The 17,993-nt window shown below is 48.4% G+C and overlaps 1 protein-coding gene across 1 annotated transcript in view; it reads left to right on the forward strand.

The window, feature by feature from the left end:
• The window catches only part of LOC144610841 (uncharacterized), a 110,168-nt gene that overhangs the window by 34,900 nt on the left and 57,275 nt on the right, over nt 1–17,993 (forward strand). The window contains exons 5-8 of the mRNA XM_078429805.1: nt 1,445–1,906; nt 5,978–6,046; nt 8,630–8,680; nt 10,345–10,371. Of these exons, the coding sequence (XP_078285931.1) occupies nt 1,486–1,906; nt 5,978–6,046; nt 8,630–8,680; nt 10,345–10,371 (568 nt within the window). The 5' untranslated portion in view covers nt 1,445–1,485. The remainder of the gene's footprint in view (nt 1–1,444; nt 1,907–5,977; nt 6,047–8,629; nt 8,681–10,344; nt 10,372–17,993) is intronic.

The raw sequence follows: 17,993 nt of genomic DNA on the forward strand, positions 1-17,993 counted from the left end.
ATTTTTCCCGCATCTGCAGATTTTTTATTGTCGGCTTGGACTTCTTGCATTAAAGTAAATGCCATTGAGCCTGCCAGCTCTCCCATACCCCATTGTAATGGCAGTTTCTATACCATCTCGAAATCCCACTTCGATAGCTATTACTTCTCGGGGATGAAATGTAGTTATAGCTTAACCACACGTCGCACCCTGATATGACAAAACGAATCTTCCAAACTCCTTTTCTTCATTAATTGGTTTTATTAAAGTAGCACAAATCATAGAGTAATTCATCAGTTTCCGTACTTATCAACTGTTTCTTCTTCAAACAATAATTAGAAATCTTGCAGTTATTACCGTGTGGTTTTTACAAATATAGATGATACAAGCGTATAGCACGAGCGCGCGTGGTAAAGAACTGTATGCTCACCATCCTCCGAGTCCAAACTGACCCACAACCTCTGTCGACACACTAGCCACCTCCCATCTAGACACTCCCCATTACGCATTAAGTCACACCCACAAGCAGGCAAAAAAGACATAAACTAGAAATATTAAAACATAGCCGTAACACAATGACAATAACTGAATTAAGCATAAATGGCTCCTACACCCATAATCTGCTTTAATCATTGCTGCCCACTGGACTTGCTTGATTTTTTTGTCAACTATTTCAATGGCATGATTCTTCTCGCTTTCGTCCTGATCTATTCTTCACATGATATATATATATATCTCTGTGTATGTTCTGTTTTAGACTGTAAAGGTCCTTGGGCATCATAATGAATGGTGTTGATAAGGGCCAATTAACATGAACATTTAATGTCTTCCTCTGCTTAGTTACAATGATAGAAGATCAGGATCCCCACACTCAATGGCTAGTTTTGACAAGTTTGAAGTATTAGTGACTGCAACATTTTTCAATGGAGTGTTATTACACAAGTATCAATACAAGCGAGGAAGGACACACAATGCTGGAGTAACTTAGCGGGTCAGACAGCATCCCTGCAGAACATGGATAGGTGACTTTTCAGGTCGGGACCATCTTCAGTCTCAAGAAGGGTTCCGACCTTAAACGTCACCTATCCTTGTACTCCTGGGATGCTGCCTGAGGGTCCTGACCCGAAACATCATCTATCCATGTTTTCTACTGCTGTTGCCTGACCTGCTGAGTTACTCCAGAATTTTGTGTTTCTCCTTGGTAAACCAGCATCTGCAGTTCCTTGTTTCTATCAACAGAAGCATTGCTTGACAATTTCCAAAGCAACTCTCTTAAGTGGGAAACAGGTAGCCTACGTTCTAAAGAGACAAAGTTGTCTGATTATTGTGAGGAGTTCACATGTAAATAGTTTTTGTTTGTTCAACTTGGTTCCTGTTTCAATTTAATAACATTTATGAGAACTTGTTTATCTGTAAAAGGTGTACATAAGTGGGATTTGTAACCTGGAGATATTTTTTTTCGTAGTGAAGCAATTGTTTCCGGAGGATCCATTTAAGATTTTTCCAATGATAATACCAGATTGGTTGCATAAGGGAAAACCACTGGATGACTTGAATGCACCAGTAAGGGAAGAGGAGTCTATAGACGAATCACAGGACGAAACGCTTACAGATGCACAATTGGAGGAAGTGCCTACGAATGGACCACCGGAGGAAGCTGCACCACCAAGTGAACTAACCTTAAGTATAATGGAAATGAAGGACGTACAGCATCAGTATGAGGGGCTGCTTAATGATCAGGAGGCGAAATCGCGCTTACTTGTGGAGGGACTACAATGCCCATATATCTCAACGGAAAAGCGTCAGCAACTGGCAAAAGAACTACAAGTATTGCAACAGGTGCATGAGGAAACAAGGATCACTTTGATCGATGTAATGGAACAAATGGTGCGTATGGCAGAAAGGCATGAAGTGGAACAAATTCAACGTGAGTTATGAATGGACAAATGCATGAATGAATGATACTTTATTGTCACATGTACCTAGGATACCTGGGTACAGTGAAATGCATTGTTTTGCGAACAAGCTAGGCAGTATACAAGTGTCGCCACGTGTTGGCACCGACAAAGTTACAAAAGTATCAAGCTCACATAGGTATGAATATTAAAACATGATTTAGAGAAGTCCTTGACAACCATAAACCACCCATTTACACTAATCCTACATTCATCCCATTTTATTCCCATAAACTCACTCCAGATTCTCCCTCTCACCTCCACACTATTTATAACAGTCAATTAGCTCACCAAAATTAGCATTTTTGCTAATGTCAGTATCCAATTGGAGTTGCCAGTTTCCACAAATCCAAGAGGTCTAGGTTAATTCACATTGTGTTCCTTCTTGAGTGAGCTCATTTTCACCATGATGAATCCCATCAATTGTCCTGTGCCATTGAACCAGATGCAAGATGATGATTGTCACCAGAAAGATACGGATTCTATCGAGCTTGATCTGTAATTGCAAATCATCCTGTACATGTAATTAATATTTTCATTTAAATAAGCACTTTGTGCTATAAATACAATAAGGCATATGAGCCAAGTAGCATGACAAGGGCTAAAGACTGGTGCGTCCAACAAGACCTTCAGGTGCATTCAGAATGTGAAAATGAGCAAGAACTAAGTAACAAATTAAGGGTGCCATACATGTATGTTATAGGATTTTTTTCTGGAATGCTGGAGGTTGCGGGGATACTTGATAGTTCTACATGTTTTTTTTGTTGTAGTTTTAGTTTTAGAGATACAGCACGGAAACCCTCTATGTCAAAAAGTAGCTTTACAGGTTACTTCCCGTGGCCATGTGGGTTTTCTCTGAGATCTTTGGTTTCCTCCCACACACCGAAGATGTACAGGTATGCAGGTAAATTGGCTTGGTCAATGTAAAATTGTCCCTAGTGTGTGTAGGATAGTGTTAATATGCGGGGGGGGTCGCTGGTCGACGCGGACCCAGTGGGCTGAAGGGCCTGTTTCCTCGCTGTATCTCTAAATTAAACTAAACAAAACTAAACTATGTCCTATAGTCTTTGGAGTTTCCAACCTGAGTGTAAGGTCCGGACTAGTCTACCCTTTCCATGTTTCTCATAATTTTGTGTACTTCCATCAGGGAAAACAATTGAGGATGTAACTTGGAAAATGGACAAGGGAGAGCCAGTGGATGTAGCGTTGTTGGACTTACAGAAAGCCTTTAATAAGGTCCCACATAGGAGATTAGTGGACATGATTAGAGCACATGGTATTGGGGGTAGGGTGGTGACATGGATAGAAAATTGGTTGGCAGACTGGAAACAAAGGGTAGGGATTAACGAGTCCCTTTCAGAATAGCAGGCAGTGACTAGTGGGGTACCGCAAGGCTTGGTGCTGGGACCGCAGGTATTTACAATATACATTAATGATTTAGATGAAGGGATTAAAAGTAACGTCACCAAATTTGCAGATGACACAAAGCTGGGTAGTAGTGTGAACTGTGAGGAGGATGCTATGAGGATGCAGGGTGACTTGGACAGGTTGTGTGAGTGGGCAGATGCATGGCAGATGCAGTTTAATGTGGATAAATGTGAGGTTATCCACTTTGATGGTAAAAACAGGAAGACAGATTATTATCTGAATGGTGTCAAGTTAGGAAATGCGGAAGTACAAAGAGATCTGGGTGTCCTTGTTCATCAGTCACTTAAAGTTAGCATGTAGGTGCAGCAGGCAGTGAAAAAAGCTAATGGCATGTTGGCCTTTATGACAAGAGGAATTGAGGATAGGAGCAAAGAGGTCCTTCTGCAGTTGGACAGGGCCCTAGTGAGACCACACGGTGGACTGTGTGCAGTTTTGGTCTCCAAATTTAAGGAAGGACATTCTTGCTATTGAAGAAGTGCAGCGTAGGTTTACTAGGTTAATTCCCAGAATGACGGGACTGTCATATGTTGAAAGACGGGAGCGACTAGGCTTGTATACACTGGAATTTAGAAGGATGAGAGGGGATCTTATTGAAACATATAAGATTATTAAGGGATTGGACACGTTAGAGGCAGGAAACATGTCCCCAATGTTGGGGGAGCAGAACCAGGGGCCACAGTTTAAGAATAAGGGGTAGGCCATTTAGAACGGAGATGAGGAAAAACTCTTTCAGTCAGAGAGTTGTAAATCTGTGGAATTCTCTGCCTCTGAAGGCAGTGGAGACCAATTCTCTGGATGCTTTCAAGAGAGAGCTAGATAGAGCTCTTAAAATAGCGGAGTCAGGGGGTATGAGGAGAAGGCAGGAATGGGGTACTGATTGTGAATGATCAGCCATGATCACATTGAATGGCGGTGCTGGCTCGAAGGGCTGAATGGCCTCCACCTGCACCTATTGTCTATTGTCTATTGTCTAACTCTCTCTTGAAAGCATCCAGAGAATTGGTCTCCACTGCCTTCTGAGGCAGAGAATTCCACAGCTTCATCACTCTATCTACTTGTGTTGTCTCTTTCAGGTTGTTAAACCAGGACTTGGACTCCAATATCCCTCTGTATATCAATGCTGTTAAGGGTTTTGGCCTTAATGGCATACTTTCCCCTTACATTCCATCTCCCAAAGTGCAACGCCCCACACTTGTTCAGATTAAATTTCATCTGCTTTTTCTCCACCCTTATAAAGTAATAGAGTCAATCTGCACAGAAACAAGCCCTTTGGCCCAACTTGCCATCCAAGATGCCCCATCTACTCTAGTCCCAGCACCCGCGTTTGGTCTCTACCCTCTGAACCCTTCCTATCCATGTATACATCCTTCTGCTATTTGATTTTCCGAAATACATAACCTCACACTTAGTGGAATTAAATCATTCTGTCATATGCTAAGGGTGTACTCCCAATGTAATCTACCTCATTGAAGTCTTTGCACATTTTTTATGTGCGGATTCTCTGTAGCTGTAGCTGTAATTTCTGTAATTTAGTTTAGTTTAGGAAACAGGCACTTCGACCCCCCGAGTGAATGCAGAGTGAAATTATTTTCTTACAGTTCAGTCGAGTATTGCTATACCATTCCCGATTAGCAAATACACAGAAATGATTAGGAGCCATTTTCCATGTCCAGTCTACACTCTAGTTGTTGCGTGCATGGCCCGATTCAGGCAAGTCCCAGGCTGCTTCGGGCCTCCAGCCATCTCCTCCCTTGGTCGACCAGCAACCAAAGTCCCCTCCTCACCTGCCCTCCTTTGTGCCCCAGAGGCACCCCTGCAGCCGACAGAGCAGGCTTGGAAGGTCAGACCCCGGATCCATCTTCTCTCCTACCGATCTCGATCCTCGCTGGTTGCGTTCGTCATCGCCTGCTCCATCCTCCCAGTCTTTGGTCTTTAGGGGACAAGCCGGGATCTGCTTGGCGGGCTCCCCCTTCCAAGCCATGGTCTGCCGGGTCCGCCACGCATGGGCCGGCTCGGCAGCTACTCCCTGCAGGTCACGGTCCACCGTCTCCTACGATCCCAATTATAATATTGTTGGGACCAATAATAATGTTAAACCAATAAATTCCATCCGCAACTGCTCAGCTAATCATTCCAACTCATCTGTATCCAGCTTCAGCTATAGACACTTTCCACACTATCTACAACAACAATGATTTTTATGTTGTTCACAAACTTGCTAAACATTTCTCCCACACTTACATCCACCCCTCTTTGGGGTTAGAAAGTCCTCTTTTGTTTCTTACGTTAGAGGCTACATCTGCACATGATCCTCCACACTGACATTTAGTTTCATTGACTTCATAGAACCAAATTTCAGAAGCAGCCTGGACCACGCATCCACAATGTGTGCTGGTGCAGGGAAAACACTAGGATGAATTTTGGATGCAACACAATGCTAATAACTGGCAGTGTGGACAGCTGCCAGCCAGCAAATCTCATTTGACGTTTGCCTCCAGAGAGAACATCCAGAATGTTAACAAAAAAAAGCCATGTGTTTCAACAATGCTTAGGTTTTGTTACTGTTAAGTAATTGGTTTATTCAGACATCTAAATAACTTTGATGATTTATTTAGAGAAAGAGCAGCAAGCACAAGCACAAGCACAAGCACAAGCTCAACCAAGACAAGCGGCCAAGCCAACAGGTTAGTACTGACATGTTGATCTGCCAGTTTTGATTGATGGTGTACATACTCTGACTATAGAAGGTTGTGTGATCCATATTTTGGCTCAGAACCTAAAGTACAAATTGAGCAAATTATTCTATTTCCTCAGGCACAATAGTCGTTAACCTGAGGTTTGATTAGCTATCACACCACATTGAGAACAAATTTCAACACACCATAGTTTTAAATAACTATCCCTATAGCTTGTAATTATGTGCGCTCGTTCAGGACTCCACTGTCATTGGAAAATTCTCAACATCTGACCTGCAATGTCTCTTTGGATCATGTATGTTTTGCATACACATGACTTTACACACTCACGACTTACTGTATTCACAACTTACACTGAAAACTAACCCTTGCGAAAAATTGACAGGGTGAATCCACACATCTACGCACTATTTCCCAGGGTTGGGGAATCAAGAACTAGGGAACATGAGTTTAAGATGGGAGGGGACAGATTTAATAGTAACTTGAAAAGCTACTTTTTCACATAGGTGGTTTAGTTGTAGCATGGAGAACGAGTCATAACATTTGAGCAACATATTGAGGCACAGCTACTGCTAATACATCAAGGCAAAGGAAATAGTGATTGACTTCAGGAAGTGAAGCGGTACACATACCCCGGTTTGTATTGACAGTGCCGAAGTAGAGATGGTTGAAAACTTCATACCTGAGATCCTTCATTATGAAAAATCAATAAAGAAAAGAAAAAAAGCTAATTTATCTCACAGCACTCTGAGTACTTTCACCACTGCAACTGATGCCAATCAGGAGGATAATTCACCACAGTATTTTCATGATCATCTTGGGATAGATAACTTTGTATGGTTAAATAAATTCCCAATACTCATTTAGTTAAGGTTATCCAGGCGGCAAATGTGCTGTGTGGAGAAACATAGCAGGAGACTGCAAATGTTTTGCTACATTAGAAACATAGAAAACAGATGCAGGAGTAGGGCCATTCGACCCCTCGAGCCAGCACCGCCATTCAATATGATCATTGCTGATCATCCAAAATCAGTACCCCGTTCCTGCTTTCTCACCATATCTCTTGATTCCATTAGCCCGAAGAGTAAAATCTAACTCTCTCTTGAAAACAACGATCGCTCCGATATGGGGGCTTTGATCGCCCCGACTGAGGACGGTTCGACTGTCCCGACCGCGGGAGAATAAAGAGGAAGAGGTTTGGACTTTATTGCCTTCCATCACAGTGAGGAATGTGGGGAATCCGCTGTGGTGGATGTTTATGTCAACTTTTATGTTGTTGTGTGTCTTGTTGCTTTTTTGTAGTATGGCTGTGTGGTAATTTGTGTTTCAATGTACCTTAATTGGTACACGTGACAATAAACAGACCTTTGAACATTTGAAACAACTAGTGAATTGGCCTCCACTGCCTTCTGTGGCAGAGAATTCCACAGATTCACAACTCTGGGTGCAAACGTTTTTCCTAATCTCAGTCCTAAATGGCCTACCCCTTATTAACCTGTGACCCCTGGTTCTGGACTCTCCCAACATTGGGAACATTTTTCGTACATCTAGCCTGTCCAATCTAGCCTTAGGAATTTTATTTGTTTCTATAAGATCCCCTCTCATCCTTCTAAAGAAGACTGACACTTCCTTACATCTTCAGATACTTTGCTGCAACCAAAACTATTTTCCAAGGCCCTTTTGTCTAGGCTTAACAGTCTTCTTTGATGGTTTGGGTTTGCAATTAAGGTTGCCAACTGTCCCATATTAGCCGGGACATCTCGTATTTTGGGCTAAATTGGTTTGTCCCATACAGGACTGCCCTTGACCCATATTGTGCCTGGGGGGTGCTGTCGTCCCTGACAGTGTGGTGAAAAAAACTGCAGATGCTGGTTAAAATCTGTGCCTACCTTCCGGACAGTGTAGGTGTGTGGCAGACAGTGTAGGCCCGGTGGCCCCGGCGCCGCCTAACGGAGGTTGCATAGCACCCCGCCTCCTGGGTAGACACAAAGAGCTGGAGTAACTCAGCGGGTCAGGCAGCATCTCTGGAGAGACCAGAAATGTCACCCATTCCTTCTCTCCTCTCCAGAGATGCTGCCTGACCCGCTGAGTTACTCCAACTTTTTGTGTCTACCTTCGATTTAAACCAGCATCTGCAGTTTTTTTTCCTACACAAACCGCATCCCGGCCCAGGTGGCTGCCATTGGTGGAGTGGGAACACGTGGCCGCTGGCTGGGTGAGGTCACGTTGGGCGCAGGGCAGGGATGTCACCTTGTCCCGTATTTGGGAGTGCTAGTTGGCAACCCTAGTTGCAAGTGAAGTATATGAACGAAGTGTAAAACCATGAGAGGCATTGATAGGGTGAATGCACACATTCTCGTTCCTAGAGTTGGAGAATGAACAACTTGGGAGCTAAGGTTTAAGGTGACCAGGGACAGATTTAATAGGAATGTGGGGGGCAATGTTTTCACACCGAGGGTAGGGTATATTGATCTACATAATGAGAAAGAAAAAACTACTGCTAACACACCAAATCAGTAAGAACATTTTCTTTCATAATGTGGATATTGAGACATTATCTTTTCATTTCAGGTGCGTGTCCAAAAAGGAGAATTCAAAGGAAATGTCGAAAAAGTACAAAAGGTAAGTGTAATTAATGTTAAGTTTCAGATGCAGTAATTTAGTTTTGATTTGATAAAAAAAGCTGGAAAGATTTTGTAACTGGGGAACCACTATTGAAAGACTCAAAGCATTTAGCTTATGCTGTCAGTTCAGCATATGATAAACTTCACACCAGTTGCTTGAGGATAAAACAATAACTGCTGAAGGAACTCAATGGGTTGAGCTGCATCTGTGGATGCATGGCTGGAGAAGGAGTCAGAGATAGACACACAATGCTGGAGTAACTCAGTGGAACAGGCAGCATCTCTGGAGAGAAGGAATCGAAAGATGCTGCATGTGTTGCTGAGTTAGAAACATAGAAACATAGAAAATAGGTGCAGGAGGAGGCCATTCGGCCCTTCGAGCCAGCACCACCATTCATTGTGATCATGGCTGATCATTCGCAATCAGTAACCTGATCAGAATCCCTTGATTCCACTAGCCCCTAGAGCTCTATCTAACTCCCTCTTAAACTCATCCAGTGATTTGGCCTCCACTGCCTTCTGTGGCAGAGAATTCCACAAATTCACAACTCTCTGGCTTTCAGTTTTAAATGGCCTCCCCTTTATTCTAAGACTGTGGCCCCTGGTTCTGGACTCCCCCAACATTGGGAACATTTTTCCTGCATTGAGCTTGTCCAGTCCTTTTATAATTTTACATAAGGGGGCGTGGCTGCGTTCTGCAGCTGCGGCTCACCGGCAGTCTCTCTGTCTTTTTTTTTGTCTATTGTCATCGTTTAAATGTATCTTTTGATTTATTTTTAACTCTGTATATGTGGGGGGTGGGGGAAACCTTTTTTTCCAATCTCCTCCTCAACGGAGATGCGACCTTTATCGTGTCGTATCTCCGTTCGCGCTACGGCCTAACACCGTGGAGTCACGGGCCTCCAGCTGGGATCGACCTTGAAGACTCCGGTCGCAGGGCCTGGACTTACCATCTCGGAGGCTTCATCTGGAGTTCGCAGGTCCCTGGCTGGCGACCGGTTTTTGGGAGCTCCAGCCGTAGCAGCTTCGACCGCCCCGGAGCGCGAGGATCGATCGACCCGCTCGCAGGCCTTTCATCGCCCTGCGTGGCCTGGCCGCGGCACTTTCCATCGCCCGGTGGGGGCTCAGGACCTTCATCGGCCTGCTCGGCTCGGCCCTGGGACTTTCCATCGCCCGGTGGGGGCTTCAAAAGTCGGGAGCCTCGATCGCCTCGTGGCACCACGGGAGAAGAATGAGGAGGAGATAAGACTTTTCTTTGCCTTCCATCACAGTGAGGGTGTGCCTGGAGCAATCACTGTGATGGCTGTTTGTGTTAAAATTGTAATTGTGTGTCTTATGTTCTTTATTGTCTACTGCCGGACCCTGACGTGAGAGGACGCTGGCGCTATTTGTTCGCCGCTTCTCCGTCAGGACAGGTGTTTGTTTTTATGTCATGACTGTTTTGTAAAGCGTCTTTGAGCACTTGGAAAAGCGCTATATATGTCTCGATAAGATCCCCTCTCATCGTTCTAAACTCCAGTATTTTGTGTCTATCTTCGGTGTCAATTCTGCATCTGCAGTTCCTTCCCACTAATGAGTCAGATATATTGATCCACATAATGAGGCATAACTATGTACTATCTTGCATAATGTGGTAATTGAGATTTTATCTTTTCGTTTCAGAGATGTTTAAGGCATTCCCAGGATATGGTAAGTTTTACTAACATTACATTTCAGATGCAAAAATTTAGTTTTGTTATGCTAGAAAAGCCATTGGAAAAACATTGTAAGACATTGTGAGAGAGAGAGACATTGTGAGAGAGAGAGACATTGTGAGAGACATTGTGAGAGACATTGTGAGAGACATTGTGAGAGACATTGTGAGAGACTTTGTGAGAGAGAGAGAGAGACTTTGTGAGAGAGAGAGAGAGAGAGAGAGAGAGAGAGAGAGAGAGAGAGAGAGAGAGAGAGAGAGAGAGAGAGAGAGAAGCAGTGTTTGAGTTATACTTTGTAAGAAGGCAGCAAGCTACAGTTTTGATTTAACTACCTGTTTTGGTTTTGTGTACCTGTCTGCAAACAATTAAGTTTACCTGTTTTTGGAAAAGACTAAATATATGGAATTTAAGTTTGAAAAAAAAAAAAAAAAAAAAGAGAGAGAGGTCGTGTTTTTCTCTGCTCCGGCGACTGAGAAGTTTTGAAGCAACCTTTCAAGGTTCTTGTCGAAGGAGGAGGAACAGTTGCAGTGAGATTTCATAGTTTGACCGAACGTCGGACTGTGGAAACTTTCCTTTGTTTAAGGATTTCTCCATTTCGTGTGGAATTCCTGAGTTCCTCTGCACCGCGGTGGGAGCAGCCGTGGCTGGCGGATTGCCAAGAGTGCCTGGAGATCGTGGGTAGGAATGATTTCGGTGTCTTTGACATTTATAGCACCGACTCTCTGCCCCAATACCGTTTTGCACAGTGCTGTTGCCTGGGCTTAACGTGAAGAGGGTATCTTTTGCTTCTGTCAGGGCTTTGAAGAGCCTTCCAAAAGCTGCTCTGGACTGTGGAGGTGAGCTTGGGGACTTTCCTTTCTCTGGCTGGAGGAAACTGCTTCTGCTGCTCATTCAGACTGTGACTGTCTCTGAGGATCGCTTTTGAGCTGAGGTGCTGCTGTCCCTGGAGCTGAGGTGTGCCACTGTCATGAAGGCGGGGGCTCGGCCTAAGGTTCAGAGCTACGCAGTGGTGGCTTCGACGGCGGCCTCGAGGCCACTCGTGGATGAGCCTCATGTTGACTTGGACTGGGATATTTACGGGATCTCGGTTCAAACCGGGTTCACGTGGAGCAGGGCTGCAATTGCAAAGGGCTTGCATGATCTGTTCAAGAGGGATGTCATTGCCTCTTCCGAGAGTGCAGGAGGGAAGGTTCAGTTGATACTGAAGTCCCGGAAGGATGTGGCCCAAGTGTTGGAGAAGGGGCTCACGGTGGAGGGGGTCCATCTACAGGTGGAACCGTGGGTGTCCAATGTAAAATCGGTTCTCCTACGGAATTGTCCCACGTTTCTCCGGGATGCAAAAATCCTTCCACACTTGATGAAGATTGGGGAGGTGCGGTCTAAGCTTACTAGGCTCATGCACCCCGGGAATGACCCGTATGAGAAAGGGGTGCTGAGCTTCAAGAGGCGCGTGTTTATGAAGGTGGAAGTGGGGTTGGGTGCCGAGGGGAGTTTCGCTGTGGAGCATAAGGGTCTCTCCAATCGCGTGTATTGGAGCTGGGGAGAGGCACAGTGTCATGCGTGCAAGGAGTTTGGACATCTCCGTAGAGAGTGTCCCAGGAGCCGGGCCACTGCGAGAAATTCTAATGCAGGGGCCCAGGAATGCAGTGCTGGCCCATCCGGGGCGGCCCTCCAAGCCTCGGTGGCCCGGGGTGGAACTGCTGACTCGGCTGGGGCTGCTGGCTCCGTCTCGGTAACCCGGGACGGCACTGCCAACCCATCAGAGGCTGCAAGTACTACCTTGGTGACCCGGAGCAGTGAGGGCCCCCCCCCCCATGCCCTGAACCTGTGGAGGTGGTAGATGGCAAGGCGCAGGGGAAGGGTGAAGGGGGGGAGGGAGGTTGGGTGACGCAGAAGGGGAAGATTAAGAATAAGGATAAGAAGAAGAATAAGCCCCTCCAAGGGAATCAATCAACAGCAGATGGGCTCCTGCCCAGTGGGCCCAGTGAAGTCCAGGGCGCACCTGGTTTGGCTCAGCAAGGAGCTGAGGTGAACCGGAAGGGGGCAGGTGGGAGCAAACATGGGAGTAGAAAGGGGGCAGCGGGTGGTGCGGAGGTGGAGGACCCTTCCTCTATGGAGGTCACCGCACCTCCCATAGCCACCGGGACAAAAAGAAGGCTGTCGGAAAGCGAGGAAGAGCATGAGCGTGGGCCCAAATTAAGGGGGACGGATATTTCGAGACCTTCCACCCCTGTCGAGAGCGGTGACCACGGACTGGTGACTTGTGGGCCGGAGGATGAGCCTCTGGTTCAGGGACCTTCTGCAGGTGTTACCAGATCAGTTACTGGGATCGCCTCCCCTGAAACCGTGTCCTCTGGGTTGGTGGCGGCCCCCTCGTCTCTGGGGCCTTCCGAGGAAGTCATCTCATCGGGTAGCGGGGTTGATGCCCCTGGGAGTGTGTCCGCTGGGTCGGAGGAGGTCCCCTCGTTTCAGGGGCCTTCTGAGGGTGATGGCACGCCGGTTGATGGGTTTGACTCCCCTGGAAATGTGCTCCCTGGGATGGGGGATGAGCAGAGTCAGCCTGAGGGGGGAGGAGCGGGAGATCAAACGTTCCACTCTGAGCTCTGTATTAGAACCAGTGGAAGTGATGAGGGGAGTGATGCCTCATCGGTTGAGGTAGTAGGGGAGACTCCAAGAACACCTGGGACCCCGGGGGTGCCTGCTGTTTTTCCTTCCCCAGACCCAGAAGTGGGGTGTGATGGGAGAGTGCAGGAGCCTAGCCTTTTACCGGACAGCTTGTTGCTGTCAGAGGCATCGGGACCCTCCCTCGGCATTGATCCTGGGGGTGGTGTCATGCCGGAGGAGGGGGAGAGCGATGGGCTCGGCCTGTGCAGTGGGGTGAGTGAGCTTTCAGCAAGCTGTAGTCCCACGGACTCTGACACTGGCCTTGAGCGATGTGCAGAGGAGGCTGCTGCTCCAGGTGTGAGTGGGTTGGCGGAGCGCCCAGACTTCAGGGCTGTGTTTAACGCAACCCTTATCCGTGAGATTCAGGACTTTCTCAAAACATCTAAAAGTCACAAGACTAAAGTTGAAGCAGCGCGGAGGCGGTGGGGAGAGCTGCCAGGATTTATTGAGGATCTTGAAAGCATCCTTGGCAGCAAGGATAGTGATATTTCTGCGTCTGTGAGGCATCAGCTTGGGGATTTCTCAAGGTTCCTCAAGGAGGATGGTTCTGTGACCAAGAGCAATGTGAGGAAATAATTCCAACGTGTTTGCAAATTCACAGTAGTTACATTAAATTTAAATGGCAGTAGAGCGAGCTTTCGCAGATTTCAGCATTTACAAGTCCTGAGAGAGGGGAAATACGCGGTGTGTTTTCTGCAAGAGACGCACACTGTTGTCGGTGACGAACCCACCTGGCGACTGGAGTGGGAAGGCGGGGTTTACATGAGCCACCTCAGCACAAACTCGAGCGGGGTGGCTTTTCTGTTGGCCCCGACTTTTCAGCCAGAGATCCTGAAGGTGCAGGAAGTGGTGCCAGGTCGTTTGCTCTATCTGGCTGTGAGTCTGGATGGCATGCCGTTGCATTTTATTAACGTGTATGCCCCCAGCAGTGGCACGATGCAGGCCTGCCTACTTCAGGAGGTGACTGCTCTGTTGAGCACTATTGAAAGAGGAGAGTGTGTCTTTCTGGGGGGAGATTTCAACTGCACACTTGAGGTGCGAGATCGTTCTGGTACTCAGTGTGCCCCTGCTGTAGCAAAGAAACTGAGAGGCTCGCTTGATTCCTTTGAGCTAGTGGATGCATGGCGGAACCTCCACCCTGACTCAAACGCATTCTCGCGGAGGTCTGAGGGGGGCGGTTCCCGCATTGATCGAATGTATATCTCCGGTGCGTTTGTCTCCCGTGTCTCAGCGGCCTCAATGCGGCTGGTGCCGTGCTCGGACCACTGTCTGGTGCGCGTGGACTTCAATCCGGGGCGCACGCGGGCTGGGTCTGCTTACTGGCATTTCAATAACAAGCTGCTGGAGGATCGGTGCTTCCGGGAGTCATTCAGACGGAGTTGGGTGAAGTGGAGAGAGAGGCAGGGGAGCTTTTCTTCACTTAGGCAGTGGTGGGATGTGGGGAAAGCTTACATCCGCCTCTTTTGTAAGGAATATACGTGGGGGTCGACCGGAAGGCGGGACTCAGCGGTTGAGAGGCTCGAGAGGGAGCTATCGGGGGCGGAGTCTCGCCTGGGTCGGATTGGTGAGGACTCCTGTGAATGGGGAGAGTTTCAGGGGAAGAAGGAAGCCTTGAGGAACCTGCTGCTTGAGCGGTCCCGAGGAGCTTACGTGAGGTCGCGGGTCCAAATGCTGCACGATTTGGACCGAGCGTCACCTTTCTTTTTCTCTCTGGAGAAGGGGCGGGGAGCCCGCAAACAGCTCGTAGAGCTGCTCGCGGATGATGGCTCCTCTGTCACAGATCCAGAGAGGATCAGTGCTTTAGTCCGGTCCTTTTATCGGTGTTCTCCGCAGATGGTTGCAGCGGGGAGGCTCAGCGGGTCCTGTGGGAGGGTCTACCGACTGTAGATAGGGAAGTGTCCGATCTTCTGGATGACTCCTTATCATTGGAGGAGTTGACACGTGCCCTGCACCAGCTCAGGAGGGGCAAGTCCCCTGGGCTGGATGGGTTGACGGTAGAATTTGTTAGAGCCTTCTGGGATGTCCTGGGGGATGATTATATGAAGGTTCTGGGGGAGAGCCTGGCGACCGGGGAGATGCCCCTCTCGTGGCGCAGAGCAGTCGTTGTCCTGCTGCCCAAGAAGGGTGAACTCCGCCTGTTGAAGAACTGGCGCCCGGTCTCTCTCCTCTGTACAGAGTACAAAATCTTTGCACGGGCGATGGCAAATCGCCTAGGCTCTGTGCTGTCTCAACTGATTCACCCTGACCAGTCCTATACAGTCCCTGGTCGGTCCATTCAGGATAACATCCACCTGGTTAGGGACCTGATTTATCTATCTCAGGGCACTGGTCAGTCAGTAACCTTCCTGTCTCTTGATCAGGAGAAGGCTTTTGACAGGGTAGACCACGACTACCTACTCGGGACGCTGCAAGCGTTCGGATTTGGACCTCATTTTGTAGCCAGGGTCCGGCTCTTGTACGCTGCAGCGGAGTGTCTTGTGAAGGTTAATGGGGTGTTGTTGGCTCCCATTCATTTTGGGAGGGGGGTTCGTCAGGGGTGCCCCATGTCCGGTCAGTTGTACTCGGTCTGTGTAGAGCCATTCCTGTGTCTTCTTCGGAGGAAGCTGACAGGCCTGGCTCTACCAGGTCCGGGGGTGGAAGTGGTTCTTTCAGCCTATGCCGATGATGTGCTCCTTACGTTCACTGACCCTGGTGACCTGCGGAGGATGCGTGACTGCCAGAGGACTTTCTCGGCTGCATCATCCGCCAGGATTAATTGGAGTAAATGCTCTGGACTATTAGTGGGTCAGTGGCAGGTAGACTCCCTGCCGGAGGAGATGGCGATGTATGCGTGGAGCACCACGCACCTCCTCTATCTGGGGGTGTACCTGAGTCCCACTGAGGATGCCTGGCCGGCGAACTGGCAGGAGCTGGAGATGAAAATCGTCGCCCGGCTGGGACGCTGGTCAGGCCTGCTTGGAGTCCTTTCCTTTCAGGGGAGGGTGCTGGTCATAAACCAGCTGGTGGCCTCCATGTTGTGGTACCGGCTGGCTACTCTTGTCCCGCCCTCCATCTTTGCAACTACTTTACAGAAGAAGCTGGTGGACTTCTTCTGGGGAAATAGGAAGCATTGGGTTACCGCAGCAGTCCTGAGTCTCCCGTTGGAGGAGGGCGGCCAGTCCTTGGTATGCGTGCGTACCCAGGTGGCGGCTCTCCGTCTCAGGACTCTGCGGAGGTATATGTACACGGAGAACCCCCCCAGGTGGCACGCTCTGGCCACGTATTTTTTTCGTCGGGGTTGTTGCCTACGGGGGGTTTCGCGGCTGCCGGTGGCGGGCATCAGTCGACCCGCCTTACGGGGTCTGCCTAGTTTCTATCGGGACGTGCTTAGAGTGAGGAATTTGGTTGTTTTCAGCCGACGTGTTGCTCCACAAAGGGAGGGGGACGTCGCGGCTGCGGGAGCAGCTGGTCCTCACCCTGTCATGGCGGGTGTCGAGGAGAGGCGTGTGCCTAGAGTAGTTCTGACTGAGCTTACCCCCGCTCCGTCAGATTTGCTCATCGGGCCTAGGCTCCGGGATCTCTCCCGGGCGCCGGCTCCGCACAACTTGAGCCGCCTTTCCGAGATGCCCAGCGTGCTGTTTCGTGATGCGAAGAGACGCACACTGTACAGAATGCTCCTGCACATTCTACACCTCCTTGTTTTCGTACACCGCCCTGATACATCTTGGCGGTCTGTGTTACCACCTGAAGACGGGGACGGTCCTCAGTGGGGGGCTCTCTATAAGGGAGTTGTTCCCCTTTACATCGGGGACCTGGGGTGGAGAGTGCTGCACAGAGCGGTGGTGTGTAATAAACTGTTGAGCCGGTTCACGGGCTCGCCGACCGCCTGTATTTTCTGCGGTGACGAAGAGACCGTGTTCCATGTCTATATGGAATGTGAGAGGTTACTGCCCCTGTACCAATATCTGAAGGGGTTGTTCCTCAAGTTCTGGTTACACTTTAGTCCTACGATTCTAGTGTTTGGACACAAGGCAGGGGGTGGGGAGGGTCTTTCGGGGGGGTGGGACCTCCCTGTCGGTTTGCTCTTGGGCCTGGCCAAGTTGGCCATTCGCGGGTCCAGGCAGCGGGCGGTCGATGGTCTTGCCAGAGTCGGCTGCCTTCCCCTTTTCCGGGCCTACGTCCGTGCGCGCGTGACCCTAGAGAGGGAACACGCGGAGACCACGGGGACTATGGAGGCCTTCCGTGGGCGCTGGTCACCGCGGGGGGTTGAGAGCATTGTAAATAATGAAGGCAACATTGTATTATAATGATTATTTGATGACTTGTAACCCCTGAATGTGGTTTTGATGTGATGTATCATGTGAATGTGCTGAATAAAGTCTTTGAAAATGAAAAAAAAAAAAAAAAAAAAAAAAAAAAAAGAGAGAGAGAGAGAGAGGGGAGGGGGAGAGGGAGAGGGGGGGAGAGAGGGAGAGGGAGAGGGAGAGGGAGAGGGAGAGGGAGAGGGAGAAAGAAAGAAAAACCTCAGGAATCAAAGCACTCAGCTCTGTATGGATCCACAGGGGATGGGCAAGGTCCTCAATTTGTCTTTCTTCTCAGTTTTTACCCATTCGCTTGAAGTACTGAAGGTACTATAGTGTATGAAGGTAGACAAATCTCCAGAGCCTGATCAGATTTATCTGAGGAGATTGTGGGAAACTGGAGAGGAATTTGTGGGAGCCCTGGTTGAAATTTACGAGTCGTCTTTAAATACAGGAGAGGTGCCGGAAGACTGGAGGGTGGCAAAAGTTGTGCCTCTATTCAATAAGGGCTGAAGGGAAAATGCTGGGAATTATAGGCCAGTGAACTGAACATCTGTGGTTGGAAAGTTGCTGGAGAGTATTCTGAGGCAGAGGATAAACAGGCATTTGAACGGGCAAGGGCTGATTAGGGATAGTCAGCATGGTTTTGTACGTGGGAGGTCGTGTCTCACAA

This window comes from Rhinoraja longicauda, chromosome 2, assembly GCF_053455715.1.
Source record: "Rhinoraja longicauda isolate Sanriku21f chromosome 2, sRhiLon1.1, whole genome shotgun sequence".
Taxonomy (NCBI): domain Eukaryota; kingdom Metazoa; phylum Chordata; class Chondrichthyes; order Rajiformes; family Arhynchobatidae; genus Rhinoraja; species Rhinoraja longicauda.